Source organism: Urocampus carinirostris, chromosome 13 (assembly GCF_059441175.1).
Source record: "Urocampus carinirostris isolate Australia breed hairy pipefish chromosome 13, RoL_Ucar_1.0, whole genome shotgun sequence".
Taxonomy (NCBI): domain Eukaryota; kingdom Metazoa; phylum Chordata; class Actinopteri; order Syngnathiformes; family Syngnathidae; genus Urocampus; species Urocampus carinirostris.
The window spans coordinates 27,286,728-27,306,326 of record NC_142361.1 but is presented as its reverse complement, the minus strand read 5'-3'; the positions used below and the strand labels follow the sequence as shown (position 1 = coordinate 27,306,326).

Genomic DNA, 19,599 nt, shown 5'->3' with positions numbered 1-19,599 from the left:
TCTCGCGCCCAGCGCACACAGGATCGTGGGCGCAGCCCTTCCTCTCTCTTTCAATAAAACTTGTGGTAAACGTCACGCAAGTGGGTCCTGCTTCCGTTCTGGTCCTGACAAAAAACGTGTAAAAGTTGACTTTCTCATAAAAAACTGTGTTTGAAGAAAAGTTACATGCACCCATTTTTTTAATTCGAGTTGAGACGGCTTTTTTTTCCCAGTTGAGTTTGATATAATGTTGGTAAAGGTAGTCACAATTGTTTTTCAAAGGACAGCATGTCAATAAAAGACGTTTTAAGAAGATGAAAGAAAGCAGGGGGTCCCTGATTGGTTAATGCCTGGAAACTCAGGATATCCCTAATTGGTTGTTACCAGAGCAATTGTGATGTCATATTTAATTGACAGCAAGTGGCAACATGTCTGCCCCTTGGTTTAAAAATGGTGGCAGTTTGATTTTATTCCACAAATGCAATATAATCCAAATATTATGTAAAGACCACGTAAAACATAAAAAAACGACTTTGTCAGAAATTAAGCTAGAAATTTAGTTAAATAATAAAGTGTCCACGTTGCAAAATAGTTTACCGTAAATTCCGGACTATAGAGCGCACCCGATTATAAGCCGCACCCACCACATTTTAAGAGGAAAACCGATTTTGTACGTACACAAGCCGCACCTGTATATAAGCCGCATGCCCCCACATTGAAAAAATGTAACACAAGCACAAAATTAACCCAAACCCGACTTTAAGCCCCGCGATTGAAACTGAATGTCATTCATTAAAGTACACAGTCCAAAAATCATAGCCGGCAAAATGAACGGAAAATGATAGCGGTACTTAAGGTTTGATGCAGACCTGCAGAGTCCGGGTCTCGTTGAAAGTAATCCAAGGAAAAAAGTGTATATTTCCAAAGGTAAGGGTGGGAAAAATATATATCCACTATTGTCCGCTGCATCCACAAACAGGTCTCACCTTTACCCCACTTCCCGTCACACCCCGTTTGTTCCGCCCCTTCTTTTTCATTTGCCCGTGCAAAACATATCAGAATAAGTCTCTAAAATAAATACATTACAAAAATATACAGTTGCAAATAGATATTATACATGGTTACACATATTTACAAAGAAAGACGGTACACCGAAAGAGTTTTCAAAGCTTTAATAATAACAATATTTCATCCCAAACGGTGCCTGTGACAGGGCAGTTAATGGTAGCAACATGCTAGCAACACGCTCGCAACACAGTTAACGGGTCTGTTAAAAAAACATACGGTACTTGTAAAAACACGGTAAACCGTCCTCATCTTCCTCCTTAGAACTGAAGCCATCAAAGTCGTCTTCCTCAGTGTCAGAAAGAAACTTTGTCGTATAGACGCCGTCCCACGCTCCCACAGCCTCACTCACGCTGTCACTGTTGATGGAAGTCTCATCCACTCCTGATTCTGTGCCCTCCTCTCCGTCACGCAGCAGACCAGCTTTTCGGAACCCGTTTGTGATGGTGGATTTTTTGATGTGCCTTTCTTTTTGCATTTTGCATGATGAGGGTATGTTTACGCTAATTTAATTTATGCACAAGCCAAGAAGTTGCAGTCTTCCTCGGCGCATATATTCCACCGGTCTAAATCTTACCTTTTGTACTCGAGCGCCGCTGGCGGCCGTTAGAAAAATTACATAAATTGGCCGCATCACTGAATAAGCCGCAGGGTTAAAAGTTTGGGGAAAAAAGTAGCGGCTTATAGTCCCGAATTTACGGTAGTTATACAATTTTTTAAAAATGCATATAAATTGATTGACGAAATAAAATACAAGAAATATTTTCTATTTTGGATATTTCATTTCTTAATTTTCTAACTGGACTTATGGTTAAACAATTACACAGTGTTTTTATTTTTATTTTTATTCTAACCACATCAATTTGTGTGACAGTAATACTCCAAAATGCTCACTAGTAAATCATTCCAAGTGTTATTATTTAGTTGAAGCCGGATGAGTAGGAGACTCTTATTCACTAAGGGCTGTGGTATGGTATGTAGACTAAAGGGGAAATTTAAAGGAACAGTGTGTATTAATTAACCTCCAGAGGGATTGTGTCGTGCTACTGAAAACGAGTGCTAAAAAGCACAAAGAAGAATACAAACTGCGGAGACTCCAAACCACACTGTTTTCCTTTTACTTTTCCCCCCAGCCTTTTGTGTGGTTTGAGGTTTTTGTGTACCTGTAGCATGAATATGGCAGGCAATCATTTTATGTGTGGTTATAGGAAAGACCTATTTTATTATTAAAATCAACATTGTTTCTCTTAATGAATAAGGTCAACTTTTACACTAGGAGGACCTAAATGTCACAGTTAGCAAAGCAAAATAAGGTTGCATTAAATATCATGTTTGCATTTTTAATATTGAAAAAATGTGCAAAAGTTAGCACTAATCCTTCAATACCTAATTCAGGTTTCATTCATTTTGCTAAAATAACATTTTACAAAATTTCACGTCATATTTCAAGTTCCTAGTATGCGTGTGCATTCATAAACGCAAAATCGTGATTTCCTATAGCCAGTTTTACCATTTGAATCAATTAACGGCACACATGGTTCTCTTCAGCCTGATTTAATCCGTATTTTCCTGAATAGACCAGGCCAGCGACACTAATGCACACCAATCCAATCTAGTTAATATCTCATTCATTATTCATGAGACCATAAAGTGGATTAAGTGTTTCACTCGTTGAATGACAACTGTGGAAAAATGTGCAAATGAGAAAAACGGGAATTACAGTCACATTCAAGTCACCCTGCATTGTGTGTTTATCAAGTGGTTACTATAGTAACTGAGCTCTGGCAATCCTGCACAACGAACAGTGTTAATATCTGTAACGTGACTTTGATTTGTTAGAGATATTTAATGCCTTGGGTAGGGAATGATAAAAAGCCTACTTTTCATTCCCCAATGGACCATGAAGGCTGAGTGCAAATCATTAAATTTATACATTTCACTAACTAAAAAAGCCTGATATTTTTAGTATAAAAGGGTGTCCCCCCAAAATGCATAATGGTACTTTTTGACTTTAAATAGCCAATAGACAGATTTGGTTTTGGAGTAAAAATGGTGGACAATGGGCTCATGCAATAATAATAATAATGATAATAATAATAATAATAGATAAATAAGTAAATTAGAAAAAATCTGAAAATATCCTGGAAATTTTAAAATAAAGCTTAAGTGCAAAAGAATGTTAGGGGATCTGTGCGTGGAACTCTGCACTTATTTTCACATTTCAGAATGTTTTCTGAATATTTTTGTACAAATGTAAGCCCAGTGTCAGCCATTCTTACTCCAAAATCAAATATAAAAAACAATTAATTGGCTGAATCCAGATTGTTTCAATTTTTAGAACACCCTGTTTATATTAGCCCTATTTCTATTTGTGCTTCATTTTAGAACACAATAAATGTGTCTTTATTTTCATTGATTAGTAGTGTAAACAAATGAAAATGACTTGACTTAACTTGACAACAAGAGTAAAATACTTGGAAAAAATATAAAAAAGCTTGATAGAATATACAGTATAGGCAATATTTACAAAGAAGTGTGCTTGTAGACAGGACTAAGTTGTACTGTAAATGCATCAAAAATAGTGCAATGAAAGTAGTGCAATGACAGCGGCAGCAACATTGTGCAAAAATAAATCAAATATGAATACAAATTCTTCCATACATATTCATATGCAAGATATTTTTAGAGAACAGACTGAATAATAGACGCAATTTCCTAGTAGTCATAAATCCCCCTTGTGAGCATGTGAGGGAGACTTTCTGTATTTTTCCCCTCTAGTACAATGGCTCAGATGGAAAATCCGGGATAAAAAACAGGAAGGGAGGAATAACCCGTTATAAGCAAAACAGATGGTTTTCTTTTTAATTTTATTTTTAAATCAGAAAAATAAAAGTTCTCATAATATACTTATGAAGGATAAAAATAGAATTCAACTACTTTCCAAGCCCACACGAGAGTGCACATTAGATAAAAAGGATTAATTGTTCCCTTTAAAAAAAAAAGTGGTCAAATAAGCTCCAGGACCTTTATTAAACCGTAGAGCGGAATGCAAAACTAATACGCAAGCCCCGCCTCGGCATCACGCTGATTGGTCCAATCATCTCACTGTGATCTATCATTGGTTCATTTTACTGTCAGTTTGGCGGCTTTCAGGGAGCAAGGAGGCTGCAGAACATAAGCAACAAAGAAGACGAAGACCTCAAATGCTAGGGTAAGAAGCTTATTAGTATAATGTTATTAAATTTAACTCTGGATAAGATATTTTAGCTTTAAAAGTTATGATTTTGTTTTGGTGATATCATATCTAGAAGCTAAACCCTCCGTATGTATTGGTCCTAAACAATTCTGCGTCGAAAGCGTCACAGTTAGGTGTATTTAATGTATAAATGAGTGGTGGATCACGTGATGATAGTTAAAGGGCACAGGTGTGATAATTGGACTCACATCTCGCGATGTTTCTTTGTCTACGCGGCAGGCTAAAGAACGAGAAGACGTGCATCTTTTCTAGTCCAAATCTTTCGATGGTCACGTGATAATGGTGATAGATTTAGGAGTACTTTTTAAGGTGTCGATATTAATGAAGGGATTTCTACCGTTTCTGTGGAGTCTTAAGATCATGTAAAGAATTAATAAACTAAATGATGTCATGTTTCTTCACTCTTGTTTGATGGATTTGACCCAAAATGGTTCATTGAGTGTTTTACAGTTGCATCTTTCTCTTTCTCTCTTTTTTTCTCTCTCTCTCTTTCCTCTTTTTGTCATTTTATCTCGCTTTCTGTGTATTAATGTATCTCTCTCTCTTTCTCTTTCTCTTTCTTTCTCTCTCTCTCTTTCTGCCTCTGTCTGTTTCTGTCTGTCTCTCTCTCTGTTTGTGTGTGTGTGCGTGTGTGTGTGTGTGTTTATGTAATTCTTTTACTCTTTCTCTTTCCTCCTTTTCTCTTTTTATTTCTCATACTCTTTCTCTCTTTCCTCCGTTTCTCACTTTCTCTTTCTCTCTCTCTTTTCCTCCTTTTCTCATTTTATCTGTCTCTGTCTTTGTCATTCTCTTTCTCCTTTTCCTCCTTTTCTCTTTTTATTTCTCATTCTCTTTCTCTCTTTGCTCCGTTTCTCACTTTCTCTCTCTTTCTCTCTCTCTCTTCCTCTTTTTCTCATTTTATCTGTCTCTGTCTTTCTCTTTCTCTCTTTCCTCCTTTTCTCATTTTATCTGTCTTTGTCTTTCTCTCTCTCTCTTCCTCTTTTTCTCATTTTATCTGTCTCTGTCTTTCTCTTTCTCTCTTTCCTCTTTTTCTCATTTTATCTGTCTCTCTCTTTCTCTTTCTCTCTGTCTTTCCTTCTTTTCTCATTTTATCTCACTTTCTCTTTCCTCCTTTTCTCATTTTATCTCTCTTTCCCTTTCTCTCCCTCTGTGTAATTATCTCTCTCTCTCTCTCTCTCTCTCTCTCTCTCTCTCTCTCTCTCTCTCTCTCTCTCTCTCTCTCTCTCTGTATTTCTGTTTCTCTCTCTGTGTATCTTTCTCTCTCTCTCTCTCTCTCTCTCTCTCCCTCTCTCTTTCTCTCTCTCACTCGTTATTTATTTCTCTTTGTTTTTTATAAATATGAATGCAGTCAAAATGTATTAATATATGTGTTTTTGATTTAATTCTATCTAATCATGTTACTTTAATATTTTGATTTAATACAATTTAAAACTACTTACAATATGTTCTTATTTTGACTTGCTTGAATGTCATCTTTTTGTTTAATTAAATACCACTTTACACGTACTTTCAAATAAAATCCAATGTGTTTATTTGAATTTGATTTAGATAGTTGTTTTAATCAAACTTGTGTTTTTTATTTTTACAAATAACTGAGTAATTTAAAAGATCAACGAATGAATAAACAAGAAGTTGAATGACACAAACAAACTTATGATTAAATTGGCTTTTCATCCTTACATTTTTTTTAATCTTTAATTTTTCTTCTTCTTTTATCACGTTTGTACTGGTGTGCCACGGCTAATCTCGTTATAAACAGTGTAGACTACATTGTAATCGATCACAATAATATTCTATTCTATTCTATTCTCATCTCATCTCATTAACTACACCGCTTATCCTCAGTAGGGTCGCGGGGGTGCTAGAGCCCATCCCAGCAATCATTGGGCAGGGGACACCCTGAACTGGTTGCCAGCCAATCGCTGGGCACACGGGGACAGACAACTCACTCGCTCATTCACACCTAGGGACAATTTGGACCGGCCAATTCACCTGACATGCATGTTTTTGGAATGTGGGAGGAAACCGGAGTGCCCGCAGGAAACCCACGCAAGCACGGGGAGAACATACAAACTCCGCACAGGAAGTCTGGAGCTTGATTTGAACCCACGCAGGAGGTTCCCAAGACATGAACTGTGCCGCACATGCGCTAACCACTGTTCCGCCGTGCTGCCCCTATTCTATTCTATTCTATTCTATTCTATTCTATTACTGCATCTGATTAAGACAATTCCCGGTTAAAAGTCTTCATTACTCTATATTGTGATTCCTGTGTGTGCAGTATGGTTGGTTGGTTGGTTGGATCCCTTAACCACTAGGGTTGTAGGGGCACCATTTCCTGTGGTGTTTCTTGGTTATGAACAGCCTGGTGGTGCCCAAAAGTCACACAAATAATTAAATGATAAAGCCAGACAAGAGACACTTGCATTCCTGTCTATCAACGCAAGGGAGCAGCATTGTACCGCTCAAAACAGTACAAGATCGAGTTTCTTTCTGACTGTATCAACTCTAGTATTTTTAGTTTCATCTTTTCATTACTTCTCTCCAAATTAACTAATCCCAAATTGTCTATAAAGTGCAACTAAAACCCAGAAATGTGCCAGAGGTTCGCAAGTGTGTTTTATAACCTGGAGCACCGTTTAGTCCGGGAACATTGCAATGCTACTTCATATTGTAAATATGTTTAAATCAGTCACTTTATTTGAGTTGTGACAACCAGATTTCATAATGTTTGTTTATGTTCTATGAAGCACATTTTTAATATATTATTTAAATTCCCTGACATTTTAACTCTTATACGGTAGTAATATTGATTTAACGTATCTCATAGTCCAGTGCACCTTATACATAGAAATATTCCAAGAAAGACTATTTTTGAAGCTGTGCTTTAAATCCTGGTCGGTCTAGTCTGAAAAAATACAATCTATAAGTAATTAATTAACCAGAACCCCCTGTGAAACGTCATAAATATGCAATGTAGAAACCTTATTTATTTAATGAATTATTACTTAAGAACAAACATAATTTACAGGCTCAAGTATCTGTTTGACAGAAGTACTGTACTTCTGAACTTTTTTTTACAAATAACTTCTGTGCTGTAAAGTTATATTTTTCCGAATAATGTTGCTGTTTTATTGCACAACTTTATGAATTATGGGCCCGATTTATTTCACTTTACATGATAAGTTGCCACCATTTACCTTCCGGTTCTGTTCTACAGAGATCAAACATTATTTTAAAAAAAAAAGAGCCATTAGAGAGCGCCAAAGACCCGCATGCGTCCCCTGAGCAGGTTAAGCGGGTGTAGAGGTCGAACTTTGTTGGCGATAGAAAGCATCTTCCTCTGTTTAGCCAATCAGAATGCGGAACACATTGCACAATGAAAATCAGCGAAGCAGTGAACGAGCAATAACAGAAGCGCGAAGTAGCGAGATGTCTCTCTAATTGTTTTTGCCCAGTCTTTTGCTAGGTTTTTTTGTGCCACCCGTAGCAGCAAAATGACAGACAAGTATGTCAGCTCCCTCTAGTTGAGGATCATGTTATGTAAAATAAAGGCAAATTTCTCGACCTTTTTAAATGTACATTTATATAATAGTTCATGTAGTTTTGCCTGATATTTAAATCAATAATATTATTTAATGTCGGAAGTGTTTTTTATCACCAAGAGTCACTAAATCATGTGCATATCTTCCAGAAAATACACTTTTTACGACATTTTGTCAGCCAATCACAGATCAGTTTGTGATAAATCCCCTAAAATGCTTTTCTGCTTTTGACAAAAGGCTCTTTTTAAGCTGCCCACTTTTACTTTCCATTTTGCAACACCAGAATCCTGGAAAATAGGGCTTGTCATGACATGTTCATTGATTCTCCAGTGTAAATAAAAAGTGATAAACCATCCTAACAAGAATGTGCGTGGGAGTTGTAATACACACCATAAACTACTCACTTTTATTGTTTAGTGTCCTGTTCATTTTATCAGTTATCATTTATCCGTTTTTGATTTTCTTTTAACTTAATATACTCTTGAAACATAGTTATGTAGGTAAGTTATGTGACGTGTGTGTTATGTTAGCATGCTAAGTTTGCCAAAAATATCAAAGAAAGGTGTAAAACAGGGCTCTTAAACTCGATTTACATGAGGGCCGCCAAAGCTCGAGTCTCGGTGAAATTGGGTTTTCCGCAAGAAAAGCTCTGAAATCTATAAATAAAGAATTAAGAATAAATATGAAAGGAAATATATCAATCAGTGATAAACAAATCCATAATCTGCATGGGATGCACTTGAACTTTTTATTTAGGCGAGGGTCTCAAAATATCATCCCACGGCTGGAGTTGGCCCGCAAGTTGCATTTTTTTAGACCCCTAGTGTAAATATCGCATTTTTTTTTCAATAAACTAGTTGAGGAAACATATATACATTGGATGGTATTGTCTTCAACCGCCCTTATATTCATGACTTAAAGCAAAGCATGAAGTATTTATTTTTGCGCCTTGAGCAGCTTTAATCGTTTGTGCCACAACTTCGACCAGATTTTTACCTGGTTTAACATTTAGTCCAATTTCTGGGAAAATTGACATTTACTGTCCAGATTCTCATCTTAGTTTCCGACCATAAAGCCCGATATCTTAGTTGGAGACTAATTTAGGGGCGGCATTAGCTCAGGAGGTAGTCTTGGGACAGGGAGGTTGCAGGTTTGATTCCCAGCTCCCCCTGATTAAATGTAGATGTATCCTTGGGCAAGAGAATAAACCCCTAATGCCCCCCAATAAACATGGCTGTCCCCGCTATCGGTGTGTGTGAATGGGAAAGTTTGAAGCACATTATAAAGCGCTTTAGGTGATTTTCAGTGACTTGAAAAGCGCTATATAAATGCAGATCATTTATATTTAGTAGATTTATTTTTTACTAAGCGTAAATTTCAAGTCTCGGTGTGTGTTAAGTAGTGGCCCCTAGTGGTGTACAATACTGAATTCATTTAAATAAAACACTATCGATTAAAATGAAAAGCAAAAGCGCATGTACTATTACGTGAACGTGATTTTTTTTAAAAAAGGTTTAGAGATTTTTAATTGTATTACACAACTTGAAGAAGGTGACATGCTTGCCAAGCATCTTACTACTATGGAAGCCCAAATTACCATTTTTGAGAAGATAGCTTGTCCCAGTGGTGCTTCTAGCATTTAATTGCCTTTTACCTTCCAAGTTCTGCATGTGAAAATTGCCGAGTCCTGTAATTCAGGCATCTGGACATTTTCCCGACTGTTTCCTTCTCTAGCCACTCATGTTAGCCACTTGGCTGCAGCGTATGCCTCACCGCTATCTGCTATTGTTATAGCTAGCTGTTCCTGGCCTTGTCCTTCAGGTTCAGTCCCCTTCCACAGCTGAATCCCTGTATGTTTTTGTTGCTGAGTTGTGTGATTCAGGTGTCTGGTGCTTTACTTTGATCTTTTGTTCCTCTGTTTCCATCTCCAGTGACTTCTTCTAGCCACTTGGTTGCAGGCTAAAGAAAACTTATGTCCTTCAGTTGTACTCACCTTTAACAGCTGGTTAGTGTAGCTGAGTTCTGTGATTCAAAGTCTTGTTACTCGACTAATTCTGCTTGGCTCTTGCAATCTTTACCTGGCCTTTTTTAGGTAGCTTCTCCCTCTAGCCGCTAAACTTAGCCACTTAGATTAGCTCTGACTATCTCAAGCAGTTTGCTCTTTTCAGCAGCCCCGGTGTATCCAGCTTACTCAATTTTGGGGGCAATCGCAGGGATTCACAAAAGTCATTTGGCTTGCTAACGTACGAAAAATGGAAGCAGGCTTATACATTTTCAGGCTTTTGTAGTGTGTCTTCTTTGAATTCACTCACTTCAACTCCATTTTAAGCAACAGCAACCTCCTGTGGTGAATTATTAAACATTTTAAAGGGATATAGGGAAGTATCAAGGCCTTCCTAGTGGTAAAAACTGCATTTACAAAAATAAGATTGAGTTGGATAATAAGCAAAAAATTCATGCTATCATACTAACGATCATGTAAATGTGCATTTTATTTATACTTGTAGGTCAATAAATTTGTAGTTTTTTTGCATAATAAGGCTAACCTAGAGGGAACTAACATTATTGCCTGCCATCTGGCTGCTAAGAGTATACCCAAAGACCCAAACAAAACCTGCGCAAAAAAACAAGAAGAAAAATGATGCAGTTTGGTCACTTTGAGCCTCAATAGTTCATGTTCTTCCTTGTGGTTTGTAGCACTCGTTTTCAGTTGCACTACACAATACAACTCTCATTACCTCAGTTGTAGACTGGCAGGACAACCTAGCTTTGTATCTAGTAATTTCATGTACTTGTTAAATAGTTTGACATTTCTGGAGAAGACAAATGACACATTCGGACACACTTCAAGTTGTTTATTTACAAAACAACACCTAAAATGTCAATATAAAAAGTAATAAATACTACACATAGACAACATTGACTGTTTAAAGCTGTAGAAGGTAAATTACATTTAGCCTCCAGGGCTATGTAGTAAACACGATATATGCGGCGATAAATAAATAGCAGTACTGCTAAAACAATCTCTTTTCAAGCAGACGACAGAATTGAAACTGTCCCGACACTTGATGCAACATGACACAGTGTTGAGCTGTCTAAAGGGCCCTGATATCAGTCTGGACCGCAAAGTCCAATGTACTCTTGTACAGCAATTGTATTCAAGTTCCACTACTGACGTTTGTCGGAAATTCTCCCGCGTTGTCGAGAACGCTGACCTCTTCGCCTTCGCCTCCTCCTCAGGCACGTCTTTACGTTGCGACCCACAGATTTTGCTCTACAAAACAAACAATATCCTTTTATAACATTGAAATCACATTCAATGTCTGTGACCTTTAACCTTGGCGGTATATGATGCATCGCCGCTATTATGTATCGAGGTCAACGTCTGTTTTTAACCTAAATTAAAGGATTATACGGGGGTTGCCTCAGCAGAAGAGTTGCAAAGCATTGCAACACAAAGGATGTTCTTCTTGTGTGAGTATTACGGGTGTAATGAAAATCAGTTTGAACCAAAAGTCATTTTTAATTTAAAAAACAAAAATATATTGTTAAATGTATTTAATTGTTTTTCTTTTTTTGTGGAGTTCTCTTTAATCGCCAACTGAGCTGTAAAACTTTGAATCTATTTGTAATTACAGTGATTTTCATTGTCTGTCTGTCTGTCTGTCTGTCTGTCTCTCTGATATGTATATGTATACTATATGTTTGTATGTGGTAAGTCAAAAAGTATTTTTAGGCTGAAAGACTTTAAAGAGTTTTCAATTTATTTAATGTTTATAAGTTCATATTTTTCATTCATTATTTTTAATTAGTTTACACACACACACTCACACATATATTATATATATATATATATATATATATATATATATATATTAATTAAATCTTTAACTTGTAACAAAAAAATTACAAAAAATCGATTAAAGTTGAGCTTAAATACATTTAAATTAAACTATAATAACATTTATTAAATTGGCTTAAATGTATTAAAGGTATTAAATAAATAAAAACAAATTGAATACATTTGAAGTAAAATAAAAATAAAACAAATACATAACTAAAATGCAACAAAATGAAATAAATTAAATAATCATATTAAAAGAAATAATAATAAAAGAAAATTAAACAAAACAAATTAAATTAATACAAAAAAACCTAGCGAGGATAAGTGGTTCAGAAAATATAAGGATGTATACATGTTTAGGATTTATGATATTACACGATGTTTAAATACGAAAACTTGGTAAAGGAGAAAAAGCCCTAATATCCGGTGAATGCAAGAACAGTAGCTGCCAATGATTTGACCTTTATAGTGGACCATTCTGTATGTCAAATGTTTAAAAAAATAACCTAATAAATTGTTTTGGGTTTTTTGTATGAAAAGTATTAATAAAATCAAAGTACATAAAAGCAATAATCTGGGTGCACTTTCAATGTATTTCACACCTGGAATCATCCCCCACAATTAAAAAAGGAATACATCACATTTTATATAAAAATAAGCCTGAATCTTACCTATTCCAGCATTTTACCAGGTGCTTCCCCATCTGAGCATCCGGATTCAGACAAACCGGCTCATTGTTTCTCCTCAGCGTCACTCTGTTAAACAAACGCAAATACGTTTAATAACTTAAACACGTGCACGAGCGTGCATGCGGCAGGTGCAACTCACATCACAGTAACTTTATCGCAATTTGGGTTCTTGGGGTACACAGTGAGCTCCTGCAACCTTCCCCTCACCGCGGCTTGCGTCTCAGGACACAAACATCTTCCCGGAACAAATGTGGCGTCTGAACAAACACGAATAACAAGATTAGGTGGTGGGGGTCACTCTGTGTCGTGGGATTAAGTTACAGAGTAGACGGTAAACAAAGAAAATCGGATGGATTTTCTCACCTGCATTTAGCAGCCAGCAAGCAGTTAGCAAGATGATCTTGCAAAGCGACAGAAGGTTGAGCCTCATGTTGGCCGACTTAGTCTTGACAATGATCTAGTGACTTGCACGCCGCTTTGCTCTTTTATTCCCTGCAGCTCCTCCCACGCACACTCCAGAGCTGGGCTTTCCACACCCGGAAATTCCCTTAAGCACTTTCTTTCTTGGGATGGGGCAAAGAATCTGGACATCATTACTCTGCTGGCCCAGACACCCTCAAGGACCCTGTTAACAGTTTTTTCCAGGATGGAGAAAGTCCAATATACGTTTTACATGACCTCATTTGGGTTAATACTTTACATCAGTGCTTCTTAAATGTGGGAAGTAGAAGAGTGCTACTAGTACCCCTGGGGACACAAGAAAGCATTCCAAGAGCTACTTGGGATTTTACAAAACCTATGTTCAATCACACCAATGTTTCCTTCCTACCCACACTCCAAAAACTGTTTTTCTCCAATTGAGAGATCATTTGGCTTCTTGAAGTATTATTTTATTACATTGAAAATTATTTTGCAAGCAACATATAATGTAATCTGAAAGGCAAAAGTATATCTTATTAAATAATCCTGAAGAAATAATAATAAAAGGAATATTATTAGTTTTATTTTATTAAGTGTTATTTTAATGCATTTTAAATTAGGTTGCCAACTTTAAGTAGGATATTTTACAAACAAAATAGTGTAGATTTTTCAAGTGTTTTTGTTGTTGTTATTTTGCTTGTAAAAGTACACGTAATATTGTAAATTAGGACAAAAAATACAATTTTAACCAAGCAAAAATTATATATCAATAAAAAAAAGTTAAGGAGCATCACTTTACATAGTAATATGCTCTGTTCCTGGGGTTCCTTAAAACTAACCCCCAAATTTTCCGAAACATGTTTCAACGCAAAAACAACACTGCATGACCAGAAGATACCTGCGGTGAAAAGTCATGTCTTGTGGTTGTTATTCTCCATCTGGTAGTGCGGTGGCTTTTTGGTTTCCTCTCGTCCGCCAAAAAGATGACGCTGAGGAGGAATTCCGCCATTCAGCATGACCATGTTAAACATGTTTTATTGGCCCATCTGGAGCCTGGTCCTAAAGCTCACCAAGAATCAGCCTGGAAAGATCTTGGAGATCATTTATTCTTATTGTAATCTGTAATAGTACAATAGACCCCTTGGGATACAACGTCCTTATGACATTTTTATTTTACAACATCAACAAGAAATTATTTTGCCCAAGCGAAAATGTACAAATTCAAACTTTGCTGTGTTAGTGGGTATGACTGCGAGTTGTTTCTCTAAGATGCCTGTCTGCTATTGATTGAAGTCGTATTCGATGCTTGTCTACTATTGGTTTGCGTCAAGGCATCAGGAAAATGTGGATATTCTATTGGCTGAACTCCCTCCCATAATGCATTTCTCTCTCTTCATTCGGTTCAGAATCTTGTGTGCTTACAATACAATACTCGTTGTTCTGGCCCAAGACACTCAAGGAAGTGGTGCACCTATGACCCTGGTGGTTAAGGGATCTGTGAGCCATGAATTAGCCATGCAGGGATTCTGAATGTAGAATTAAAACTTGATAACCATAAAAAACAAATTTGTGATGATCAAGAAATACAAAGAAAGCCCGCGTATTGTTCCCCTCGCTAATTAATATGGTCAACGCAAAATTCGATGTTTTTTGGCCCCTCGTTACGACATTTTCCCCACCATACATCAACTAAAAGAAGTATCATTTGCCTCACTCAGGAATTTTTACCATAACCAATCGATGATTGGGACTATTTGACAATAAGGCGTTGAATAAAAGCAACCACGTCTTCTAAGGGCATGGCAATCCTTGCAAGAGAAATTTTTAACATCAGTTTTAATTTCTATCCTCACTCTATGCATCCACCCACTAACTGCACTGTACCCGCTCAAGTCCAGTCACACCAAAAGTAAATACAATTTTCTTTATTTACATGTACATTTATTTGTTATGTTACTTAATCATATACGCACATATTTTACATTGGTAGTATCTGGGGTACCTGGGGTCAGAACCCATTATCTAATCACCGCTATATAGCAATTTCACTTTGCGATCCCACCTAAAGAACGGGAATAATGTCATACCCAAGGGTCTACTGTATTCCAATGCATCTTCAGGGGTCTGTTCACTTTCTTTTTCGGAAAACTGATTATAATGTAACCTGTTTCAAAAAGAGAAAGTGCAAAAAGGAATCACCTATCAATGACACGAGTTATGATCAAGGATTTGCCACTTGTGTTGACAGACTGTTGCCTCACATTCAGTCTGATGGCTTGGTGCCAACAACATCATGTGATTTATCCTAAGTGCCTCTCGCTTCTGGTTTCATTCTACATGTAAGACTTTTTACTGTGTAACTAGTAAAGGCAACCACTACAAAATATCTGTGTTTCTTATGTTTCATATGTTCAAACAACTCTCAACGTGGCATTCTGATTACTGAAGCGGTGAATATTGAAGTAAAATGCACCTAGTTTTATCCATCTCAGGGAGTAGACATTTGTTGTGGACTTAAAATAAATTTAAGTATCTCTAAGATCAGGTGAGGATCAATTACGACTTACCTGTTTTTTGAAGCTTGGATTGGTTGGTATCTGAGCAACTTTCTTGTCTTAGTTAAAAGCCTCGCTGCAGCATTTTGTACTAGTTGCAGGCTCTTGATTTTGGACTTAGGGGGACTGGAGAGTAGTGCATTACAGTAATCGAGACAGGAGAAAGAATAATACAACAACAGAGACAATCATGCTCATTTGCTTTATGTTTTAAACAATTCTTTTCTATCTTTTCCTTTTTTTTCTCTTCTTAAAAATATTTTTAAAAAACGTTTAAAGAGTTGGAATACTATTATTTGAATCTTTTGCGAGGTGATCCACAGAGAAAAAGACCAAAAAACGATGATAAAATATGGTGACAATCCTTTAACCGAAAACATGCTAACGCTAACATATTGCTTTTGGCCACAGCTGAACTCTCATCAGAATGGAACCACAGCAAACCTACGTGAAGCTCAATGAGGATAAACTGATACCGAAGTGAGTCCATTTTAATCTGCATTAAATAGTTTGGAACCTAATTTGTCCTTTATCTGTCAGGCCAGACATCCTGCTCCTTCTGCGTACTTACAACTGTTACCATAAAGGCAAAAACTTCCAGCTGAGGGCTCGTGAGGTAGGACTCCCCTCTTGGATTAAACAATAATAAGTTTGTTGATGCAACAGTGCATGTTGTGTGCTCATAGCAAAAGTGACACCAGTTCAACAAGGCTAAAAAAGGGGATTAAAACAGGCTGTGTTCGAGAGTCTGGTACGTCCAGTAAGGGCCCCTAAAATTCCCCTTTTATTATGGAATTAAATAGCGGGCCCCTCAGAATTGCTGTCATACGCACATAGAAACCGCTCGCCAAAGTAACCTTTTGCTGTTGGCTGTGTGAAAATGTTGGCTTATTTGTTTGATAATTGTTCCCTGGCATTTATGGCCAGGAGTTTCCCTTCTGTGTTGCAGTGGTCGGCTGCAGATGTATGTAGGTGTTTGCATGTGTGTAAGTGTGTGTGTGTGTGTTTGTGTGTGGGTAGCCCACTATAGTCATGATGCACCCCTTATATTTTGTCTGGATTTTGTATCATTCTGGGAAAATCCCTCACATTCCATCTGACGGCTACCTACACATGGACTTCATAAGGAAAATCACGTATTACAGAAAGTTGGTATATAACATTTTTAGCTATTTTCATAATGAGGACTGGAACAATGGTAACACACTAAAAAAACACGAGTTACCAATTACCAGAACTGATGCTGATTCAGTTCAGCCCCTCCCAAAAAGGTTATACATATTAATAAATTAATAGTCAGGAAGTTAGTTACCGTAATACACAGGCATGAAAATCTCCCACCTTTAGGAGGAAATTTGAGTTTTGAAGTCAAAAAGGGTGACCTTCATGAATTGTATAGTTACAAAAAGGGGAGATTTCCCAGAGTGAATTGGCTGCTTAAGGTGGTGCGATTGAATTAAAATCAGTGTAGTTCTCCACAGGCAGGTGTACTGTACTGTATTTATTTGTGCATAGCACGCATTCGATTTGATCTCATTATCACTGTATTTGTATTCACGGTACCAGAGACGAATGTTAGAGAACAGAAAAAGTCATCCTGAGAGATTAAAAAAAACGCAAAAAAGCATGTCAAGAGAGTGTGTCTAATGAGGAATCAGAGGTTGAAGGACTTGATATGAATGCATCATACATTTTTTGTTGGTATTGTGATCATAGTTGCCAATAATTATTTGAATCATGGTCGCATGTAGGGCAGCACGGCAGGTGAGTGGTTAGCAAGTCCGCAGCACAGTTCTGAGATCATGGATTTGAGTTTGCATGTTCTCCCTGTGCTTATGTGGGTTTCCTCCGGGCACTACTGTTTCCTCCCACTTTCCTAAAACGTGCATGTCAGGTTAATTGGGTGGTTCAAATTGTCCCTAGGTGTGAATGAGTGAGTAAATTGTCTGTCTCTGTGTGCTCTGTGATTGGCTGGCCACCAGTTCACGGTGTCCCCTGTCCACTGCCCGAAGATAGCTTAGATAGGCTCCAGCTCCCCCCCCCCCAGATTTGAAGGTAGACAGGGTCGCAGAATTTCGGAGGTCAGGCGGCATTGAGTTCCAGAGCTAGGGGGACAGAGCGGCTGAAAGCTCTGCTCTCCATGGAGCTGAGGCGGGAAGGGGTATAGTGAGATGGAGGGAAGAAGATGATCTGAGGGTGCGGGATGGAGTGGCAATGTGGAAGAGTTCAGAGAGGTAGAGAGGGGCAAGGTTATGAATGGCCATGTCGGCGTAGAGCAGGATTTTGTAGTTGATTCTATGGTTGATTGGGAGCCATTGGAGTTGCTCAAGGACATGGGTGATGTGATGGTGAAAGGTGGTTTTGGTGATGATGCGTGCAGCAGACTTATGGACCAGCTGAAGTTTATGGAAAGCCTTTTGAGGTAAACCGTAGAGGGGGGAGTGGCGGTAAACGAGGCGTGAAGTGAGAAGGCTATGGACGAGGATGGCTGTTGTATGGGGGGTGAGGGAGGGGTGAAGACTGTTGATGGAGCGCAGGTGGAAGTAGGCTGACCGGCTGATGTTATTTATATGAGAGTTAAAGGAGAGTGTGCTTTTGAGGATGACACCCAGACTCTTGACCAGAAGGGAGGGAAAAACTGAAAAATTGTCAAAGAGAGAAGAGGGTGGATTTGGTGCCAATGAGAAGTAGTTCTGTTTAATTGCTGTTCAGTTTTAGGAAGTTTATTCCACATACTTCTCACCTTTTTAGCCCTCACCCATTTTCAGGCCTGAGTTTATGTCAAAGAGACAGTCAGCCTAAATGCAGTTAACATGCATATATTTTTGCTTTGGTTATATAGTTGCGTTGAAAAAAATGCTTGTTTTAAGTATTATTTTCCTTCATTTTATTAAATATTGTATTTCTTTTTAATTATTTAATTATATTTTTATATGTTTTCTTTTTTTGTATAGGTTTATTAGAATATTTTAAGTTAAAAGATGACAAATATTTACTGAATTGAGAAAAATAATTCTTCAACTGTGCAAAATTACAACAAGAATAATAAATAGAAAATAGAAAATTGGACCAAGGAAGCTTTACAAAGAAAATTTTGGATTACTATACTATTTTAGATCACAATTTTTTTGAAACACTGAGAAAACCCCAAAGGATTACTGTATATCTCATTAATATTTATCTCAGGTTTTTCATATATTTATGTATGTTTTAAATATATTTTTTTATAGAGAATGGGGCTGCAGGCAAGCATCTATGTATTTTTTTTATTTTTTATTTTTTGCAAGAGCAAGGCACAGGCAACTGAACTCAGTCGTACACAAAATGTGATCGTAATGATAAAACGGGGAATCCGGGAGGCAAAATCCAACACACAAAAAGTGCATATTGGTTCTAAACTAAGGAAGTATAAAATGTTAGCATTGACACTGTACTTTGAGCAAACAGGCCCTCTTGCAAAAAGAAGGTCAGCGTAGGGAATAACAACCCATTCATCCTGTTGTTGCTTTTTTTGTCGATGACATCAGGATCACGCTTACTGGGCGTGTTGGCAGGTGAGTCAGGTGCGTTGAAAATTTAAAGTGTTTTTTTTTTTTTTGTTTTTTTTACCTTCAAAGTTGTCCTGACATGTTTCCAGACTAAGTGTAACAGTGTTACCTGAATCAGCAATCGGAGAAAGAGGATATTAGATTGCAGGATGAACCTTGCTAAAACTCAATTTAGGAATCAATTCTATAATACACTTGAACACAAATTTTAAAAATGTATAATACAACTAAAATAATGTTGAAAGGTGCACGTCAAAATTTGCAAACATTTCCCATTTTATTTCAAACAAATATTTATGTTGGAATGAGGGCACGGCACTGTACAGTACTTAAATCGATGTACTGCAGTAACAAATAGCACCCTCTAACGGCTTAAGTTATTTTGATTTAAGACGCCAAAGTTGACCTTGCATATTTTACCGCTAGAGAGCACTGTTGTATAGCAGTTATTCGGCTTAAAAATACAGTACAGTATACATGAATCTATTAATGTAAACAAGTTTCTGCGAAAAAAAATGAAACACGCAAAGATGGATAGAAAACAAAAATCAATATACAATAGTTATATTTAAAAATAAAACATAATTGGAAAATAAAAACAAAATAATATATAAATAAAAACTGATGTTTACAAACATATATAAAAATATATAAATTGAAAAAAATACACATATGAATAGGATTAAATATACATCCAA

At 37.0% G+C, this 19,599-nt stretch overlaps 2 protein-coding genes across 3 annotated transcripts in view; one reads left to right on the top strand and one right to left on the bottom strand.

The window, feature by feature from the left end:
- Positions 1–4,207: 4,207 nt before the first annotated feature.
- The window catches only part of rassf4a (Ras association domain family member 4a), a 37,215-nt gene continuing 21,823 nt past the window's right edge, over positions 4,208–19,599 (top strand). For both annotated transcript variants that reach the window (XM_088351033.1, XM_088351032.1), the window contains exons 1-3: positions 4,208–4,255; positions 15,765–15,833; positions 15,894–15,969. In XM_088351033.1, coding sequence (XP_088207159.1) covers positions 15,781–15,833; positions 15,894–15,969 — 129 coding nt within the window. In that variant the 5' untranslated portion in view covers positions 4,208–4,255; positions 15,765–15,780. The remainder of the gene's footprint in view (positions 4,256–15,764; positions 15,834–15,893; positions 15,970–19,599) is intronic.
- Positions 10,686–12,859, bottom strand: LOC148354215 (C-X-C motif chemokine 11-like). Its single transcript, XM_088351034.1, has 4 exons — positions 12,742–12,859; positions 12,518–12,635; positions 12,361–12,444; positions 10,686–11,119 (listed from the first exon to the last, which is right to left on the bottom strand). Exons 1-4 carry the CDS (start codon positions 12,806–12,808, stop codon positions 11,014–11,016), a joined length of 375 nt encoding a protein of 124 aa, XP_088207160.1. The 5' UTR covers positions 12,809–12,859; the 3' UTR covers positions 10,686–11,013.

What these genes read in the sequence shown, in the direction of transcription:
- LOC148354215 (XM_088351034.1), bottom strand. Translation starts at nt 12,808, where the DNA reads ATGAGGCTCAACCTTCTGTCGCTTTGCAAGATCATCTTGCTAACTGCT. An exon ending in TGCGATAAAGTTACTGTGAT is followed by an intron (nt 12,445 to 12,517) that starts GTGAGTTGCACC and finishes TTTGTTTAACAG; the next exon opens with AGTGACGCTGAGGAGAAACA. An exon ending in CTGGTAAAATGCTGGAATAG is followed by an intron (nt 11,120 to 12,360) that starts GTAAGATTCAGG and finishes TTTGTTTTGTAG; the next exon opens with AGCAAAATCTGTGGGTCGCA.